Source organism: Pelophylax lessonae (genome assembly GCF_965119305.1).
Source record: "Pelophylax lessonae genome assembly, chromosome: 1".
NCBI lineage: Eukaryota > Metazoa > Chordata > Amphibia > Anura > Ranidae > Pelophylax > Pelophylax lessonae.
This window is the reverse complement of record NC_138768.1, coordinates 692,929,508-692,937,010: the sequence shown is the minus strand read 5'-3', so window position 1 is coordinate 692,937,010 and position 7,503 is coordinate 692,929,508. Positions and strand designations below refer to the sequence as shown.

Below are 7,503 nucleotides of genomic sequence, written 5' to 3'. Positions count from 1 at the left end.
CACAGTAAATCAAAAATCATGTTTTATAACCCATTTCCAGTTCCAAGGCTTCGCATTTGAAATCACTTGCAGTCTCTCATCGCCTTTGAAGGGGATATCATGTCTATAGCCACTTTGTGCAAAAGACCCCTATCTCTTTTCTACTTTACAGAGCATGTACTGGGTGTTACAAAGTGGACAGACCGTGTCTTCCAGAACCCATTACTTTACTAGTGTATGTGTACTAGTGTAGTGTACAACTTTGAGGCCAGACAGCTTGGCAGGACCAAATTCTGGAACAGCATTTGAAGCCAGCTAATGGTAATACACATGGGGATGACATTTTACTGGTGCAGCTACATTGCAGGGCAATTTTTAGATGGCTATAATTCCACTTTAATTAACGTTTTCCTTCCACAAATTAAATATTAGAATATTGTGCCTTACTTCCCCTAAGAATTGCTTTTTATATAATTTTCCACAGAAATCTACATCATGGCCACAGATAAACCCAGAAAAAGGAAAGGCAAAAATAAAGTTGCCCAATGCTCTACAGAAGAACAGATTTCTGAGCCAAGTATACCAGCTGCCAGCGATGACTATCCTTCTACTTGCCATGGAAGAAGATTTGCAATTCAGATGTCAGGTAAAGCTATCCACCATTCACCTGCTTGTTTTTAACATGTACTCCACTTATCTCTAACAGCGGACATAAGCCATAACAAACCCTATCCTACCCCTATCCCCCCCCAAAAAAAAGTGCTGCAATCTAATGTAATAGGTCGTCTACTGTTGGGCAAATATAACAAGTTAAAACATGCATACTAATACAAAATTTTTATCATGCAGAGCTGTCAGAACATAACGATTTTCTTTTTGGAATGGCAAGCTTTCTCATGGAGCAGTTATCAAGAGCTCAGTAAGTAGAATATGCAGGTTTTAACTGACCTGAAGCATTTTTTCAATGCAGAACCTCCCAATCAGTGTTGGGGGTAACTAGTTACAAAGTAACTGATTACAGTAACTACATTACTTTTTTGGTAACTAAGTAAAGTAACTAGTTACAATACTAATATTGGTAACTACACTACTTTACTAGGCTATAGGAGGTAACTACACTACTTTACTAGGCTATAGGAGGTAACTACACTACTTTACTAGGCTATAGGAGGTAACTACACTACTTTACTAGACTATAGGTGTAGCGGCCCCATTGGCATCGAATAAATAACGAGAGGAGAGCTTCTGACGGGTGCAGTACTTTTATTCTTTAGCATCAAAGGTGTGCAGGAGGGTTGAACGTTTTTCTCTTTAACATCTTGAGCACCGTAAACCATAAGCATAAGCACCATTGCACCGTGAAAACTGTAAACGACATACGATACATTTGTTTACAGTGATCACCAAAAAGGGGGTTATAAGGTTAATTACAAATGTGAAGTTACAAGGTGGATTACAGTTGTCTGCACACATATCTAAATTACATTAAAACATCTAAGGAAACATGGCCAACATGCAGGATGCTTTGGATTATCTATAGCATATTTAAACTAACAGCATGGACACAATTTATGTCTAAGAACATATACATCTTTATATATAATGAACTCTTACTGCGTACCTCGCTCCGCTCACCAAGGGGTGCTAAAACTTTAAACCTTAGAAATCCTCTCAGCAGTTATCTTCCTGCTCTGTATATAAAATCTGAGTCATAGAAAACTTTTACCTCAGAGGGAGTAGGAGGAGAGGTCTAGTGGTTCTGCTGATTAAACATTCCTCAGGGAACCAAAAGGAAGGCAGAAAGGTTCCACCTAGCAGTAAGTGCTGAACACAGATTTACAGTGATAAGCGGACAGTTACAATAGGAACGCGCTTTCCTGCGTTACCCAAGCCATGTGATACAATCATTATTTGGAAGAATAGAGAGGGATGAAGTTTATGACTTTTTGTTGCACTTTATGTTTTATTCTGTTTTTTCAGGTTTTGTTCTCATGTTTCCCAAAGCCTGAGTTTATACAATAAACTCTATGCAGAAAGAGTGTCATGTATCTTCTTCTACACGGTCAATTAAGAAAGAGGAAAGTAAAGTAATAAGTAGTGAAGTTACTTTTCAAATGCAGTAACTAGTAAAGTAATCTCATTACAATTTACAGAAGTAACTAGTAACTATTTACATTTTTTGAGTAACTACCCCAACACTGCTCCCAATGCATACATGTTTACATCTGAGATGTCATTTGAAATTAACCACCTCAATACAGGGCACTTAAACCCCCTTCCTTCCCAGACCAATTTTCAGCTTTTAGCGCTGTTGCAATTTGAATGACAATTGCGCGGTCATGCAACACTGTACCTAAACCAAATTTGTGTCATTTTTTCCCTACAAATAGAGCTTTCTTTTGGTGGTATTTGATCACCGTCAGGTTTTTTCTTTTTTGGCGCACAAATAAAAAAAGACTGAAAAGTTTGAAAAAAAAAAAAAAAGTTTTTTTGTTTAGGTTATAAAATTTTGTAAATAGATATGTTTTTTCCTGCACTGATGAGCACTGATGATGCCGCACTGACAGGCACTGATGAGGAGACACTGATGGGGTGGCACTGATGGGGTGGCACTGATGGGGTGGCACTGATATGCAGCACTGATGGGCACTGATAGGTAGCACTGATATGCAGCACTGATGGGCACTGATATGTGGCACTGATAGATAGCACTGATATGCAGCATTGGTGGGCACTGATAGGCAGCGCTGATGGGCAGTGATAGGCAGCACTGATGGGCACTGATTGGCGGCACTGATGGGCACTGATAGTGGCACTGTTGGGCGGCAATGATTGGCACTGATGGGTGGCACTGATCGGCACTGATGGGGGGCACTGATAGGCAGCACTGGTGGGCAATAATGGGCACTGGTGGGCGGCACTGATAGATGGCAATAATGGCACTGGTGGGCAGCACTGATAGATGCCATTGGTGGGCCACACTGATAGGGAGGGCACTGGGGGGCTCTCTGAGCCCTGCTTGCCATCCCTGGTGGCCATAGTGGGCATCCCTGGTGGTCATGGGTGGGCATCCCTGGTGGCTTAGTGACACCCCTCCCCCCCCCCCCCAGGGCTGCACTGGTAATCAATGTTCTGATTACCAGCACAGACCCCCCCTGTGATCAGTGAGTAATTAGAAATACTCACTGATCACCCCCGCAGCAGCACCGATCCTCTGATCTTCTCCTCACTGACAGGATCTGTCAGGAGGAGAAGAGATCGAAGCCGTTACAACGGCTCTATTTACATTACATGACGGCTGTGATTGGACACAGCCGTCATGTGATCAGGAGGGCCAATCACAGGGCCCTCCTGCCGAATGATGTCGCTCTGTGTCCGAGGGACACAGGCACATCGAGATCGCGCCGCTGCGCGTGCCCGCGGCGGCGCGATCTCTCTCCTTCTGAAGGACGTTCCGGAACGTCCATTCAGAAGGACGAGACTCCCGCCCGGCCGTATATGTACTATGGCCGGGTGGGAGGTAGTTAATGTATGTGTGAAATGCACTCAGACTTGGTACTATCCCACATAAGGGGCAAAGAAATGTAGTGAACAAAACATATTTCCTTATGCTGTTAGCATACTGTATGTGTTCTGAGTTATTGCAAACTAAACTTGTGTTATGTATTTGGAGGATATATACATCCTAAAAAAAAACTGTTCCGTAATACTGTCATTTCTTTCAGGTTCGAGAGTTTGCTTAATGATTACATGGAATCTGAACTATTTGTGATTGATGGAGATTCTTTAATTATTACATGTATTACCAATGAATCTCTGAGGAGAGGACAGAATTTGCATCTCTTTTTCTTGGTGGAACGTTTTCTACTCAATTTGACAAATAAGGGAGCAAAATACAGCATTGTATTTTTCAAGGTAGGTGCCATTTTGTTTATATAGTTAATAATGTGTGCATGGAATATGTTAATATGTAATAACATGTACTTCCTTCGAATAGATTAAATATTATGTTATTTTTATTTTTTTTTACAGAATTTCTCTTTTATTACATGAAAAACAAATAAATCTTATTTTAGATTATGTTATAGTTTCTTTGTAATACTGTGAAGTGAAGTAGATATCTACTGTCGCAGGTGACAGCATTTGGCAAGGTCTTTCATATGTTTATTTTTTGGGAGTAGTTGAATAAATGTTGCTTATAATCTGAAAATAGTAGTGCAAATATAACAAAGGCTAATACTGTATATGATGGTACATTTACTATGGCAAAATCTACCTGATTAAATCTTACTTTCAGAGTTGCTAAAAAAACCTTTAGAGCCGGTTCACACTGGGGCGACTTGTCAGGCGACTTAGTCGCCTGACAAGTTGCGCTCCATTCAGTGCAATGGAACCGTTCTAATCAGAGCGACTCAAGTCGCTTTGACTTAGAAAAAGGTTCCTGCACTACTTGGGGGCGACTTTGGAGCGGCTTGCATTGACTTCTATCAAAGAAGTCGTTTGCAAGCCATGCTGAGGTCGCACTGCAGGGGGCGGCTCAGAGTCGGGCGGCTTTGAAATCTCCCTAGTGTGAACCGACTCTTAGGCCTCATGCACACAGGGCGTTTGCAACAACGAGTTGGCTTTGCACAGTTCTGACGCCAGGAAAAAGCAGCTGTAAAAATGTGTTTTTAGAAGCGTTTTGTATTGGTGTTAATGCACGTTTTAGCCATATTTAGCATCCTTTCTCTGTCCTTTTCTTTTTTTCAACCTCAAATCCAACTACTGCAGCTTAAAAACGTCTGACGTGGCCGAATGCTGTATGCAGTGTCAGACGTTTTTACAGCCTAATGCTGCTGCTCCAGAACGCACTGGCCCTGGCTTTTTTTTTTACAGCTTAAAAACGCCTATGCCACTTACAGCTCCTAAAAGCCTGTGTGTGCATGAGGCCATAGAATAACATGGAGGGGCGTTTTTAAGCTGTATTAAGGCTTACCTATAGGTACTGTAAATATCTCCTAAACATGTACCGTTTAGGAGATATCTACCTTACATGCAGCCAGTGACACCACTGGCGCATGCGCTCTGAAGGAACGGCCGCTGGTGCCGTTCCTTCAGAGTCCGGTGCCGTGACCGTCGGCTCCCGCGTGATGTCACTGCGGCTCCGGCCAATCAGATGGCCGGATGCCGTGATCCCGGAAGACGGGCGACTGGACATGTCGCCCGTCATCCAGCTAAGCGGGCGGCACGGCCGGGGCTCGTTCTAAGGTAAGTATTTCATAATGAGCTAGTATGCGATGCATACTAGCTCATTATGTGCTTCTCTTGCAGGGTCAAAAAGAAAAAAAAAAAGGGTTTACAACCTCTTTAACTGGCCTGTATACAGCCTGTATATTGATGTGTAGCTGCTCCTGGCTCTAAATAGTTGTCTCATACCTGTATAATACAGGTATGAGACAGGTATATAGTGCCAGGAACAGCTAGACATCAATATACATGCTGTATACAGTGCCAGGGGGTAAGTACAGGGACAGGGAAAAAATGCTCCACATGTTGTCCACCACACATCACATGACACTTTTTTTTTTTTGTCACTCACTGGAAATTCTTCTCCGAGTCCCGACCACGTCCTCACAGACACTGTCCACCGCAGCAGCCAGCAGATAACTTCACTTTAAATCTGGATTGCCGATTTGCCGCCGTAAGTTTACCAGGCCAGGCCAGCCCTCTCTTCTGCATCGGCCCCACGTTGATGGATGGAGGGAGGAGCCGGAGGTGGGTGGGGCCGAGCAGCTGGGGCCAGTAATCGGCGCGGAGGACGGCTGACCGCGGCGCTTTGCATGGGTCCTCCTCTCTGCTCTGGAGACCGTGACGTCACTGGTTGCTAGACGCTAAGCGGTGATCTAGCAACCAGGTCTCCAGGGCAGGGCAGTCGCCGGAACTTCCAGAAAGTGACAGACAGTGTCAGCGCTGCGTGTGCCTGAGCGCCTCCCATTTTCAATCGAGTACCGACTGACACAAGATACTGAGCGGCCTTTTCTGAGGGGGATCAGATCGGCCCAGGGGGAAATTGCCACCTTGCCCCCCGGCCCAGCCCACGCCTGCATAGAGCAGTGCATATGACCGCAACTAATGTGCACTGTTAGTCCCAAAGAAATGGATATGAGGATTGGGAGCTCACAGAAGATGTTAAAACATTGTAAAAAAAAAACAGAGTAGGAGACACTTTTATGAAAAAAAGATTACAGGGCCAGAGTAGTGAATGTGTATAAATTATTTTTGGAGAATAAGGATTTTGTTTAATGTTATCAGGGCTGCTGTTAGAAATCGCGGGGCCCCGTACAGACTACCTGGCAGGGCCCCCCCAAGAAAATATTAAAGATATATTTAGCTAAAATTAAAACAAAATCACTATTATCAGACACAAATACAACATAACTCACATAATTCCTGCTAAATCTAAAAGAAAAAACGATGTTAATAAAAAAAAAATGAAGATGAGATGAAAAAATATACAGGCTGAGCAGCTGGAGCTCCGGGATCAGAGAGACAGCAGGAGAGAAACAAAGTTACAGATAAACTCAGGAGCAGAGCTAACATTAGAGCCACTGCTGGGAGGGGGGGGCGCACAGGGAGGGGGATTAGGGAGGCACAACTGTCTCTTACTCAGCAGATAAAAGCTGATAGCAGGGAGAGGGACAGAGATCAGATTCAGGTGCTAGAGGAGGATTTCTGTATTTGTTGTCCATCACTAATCCCCCTCTCTGTGTGGGCCCCCCTGTGTGCTGGGGCCCCCTACAAGAGGGCTGGTGTTCCCCCCCTATCAGCGGCCCTGAGTGTTATGTTAATCAATATATAGCAATTAAAGAAGCAGTGATAATATGGAAAAAAAAAGAATCGTAACAACAAACACATACTTGTACTCCCTTATATATATTTTTTAATATTTTTATCTTCAAATAAACATTTAGCTTGTCTCTCACAGTTCAGTCTAGTGGACTTTCTTATTTGTGTTCTCTGAGGCAAACTTGACTCCCCAGTCCAATCACTAGGGGTTTTGGGCAAGGGGAGTTCCTTACTTTTATTCAAGTTGTTAGGGATGGTTGCAAGTCACCAATTTCCTGGTAAAAATTGTTATACATATTATTCACTTCTTCTGGTGGATGCACAGTTACTGTATAAGCTGATTGTAGTTTTGAAAAATATATCTTTAACAACTTTCAATGCAATCAAGGTATCTTACTTAGGGCCCCTTGTTGTAACTCATAAACAGGTATACATGGTATGGGGTGACAACATGCCTCCAAGATGTAGGTTCCCAAAAAGTTTGTAGTTTACTTGTCCTTGTATGATGAGCTCTCTTTCACTGTATAAACACACTATCTTTAATATTCAATGGGGTTATCCAGGGATTATTTTCCTTATGATTAGACTTCTGCTTTACTAGACTCCCCTGTATATCCCTATTATTCCGTTGTACATGTCTTCATGAGTCTAGTGTATTTAAATTCTCCATTAATGGGGGCTAATTGAGCATGTTCAAGG

The 7,503-nt window shown here is 43.0% G+C and overlaps 1 protein-coding gene across 1 annotated transcript in view; it reads left to right on the top strand.

The window, feature by feature from the left end:
- Positions 1–467: 467 nt before the first annotated feature.
- The window catches only part of DDX60 (DExD/H-box helicase 60), a 189,553-nt gene continuing 182,517 nt past the window's right edge, over positions 468–7,503 (top strand). The window contains exons 1-3 of the mRNA XM_082244137.1: positions 468–625; positions 829–898; positions 3,705–3,894. Of these exons, the coding sequence (XP_082100263.1) occupies positions 475–625; positions 829–898; positions 3,705–3,894 (411 nt within the window). The 5' untranslated portion in view covers positions 468–474. The remainder of the gene's footprint in view (positions 626–828; positions 899–3,704; positions 3,895–7,503) is intronic.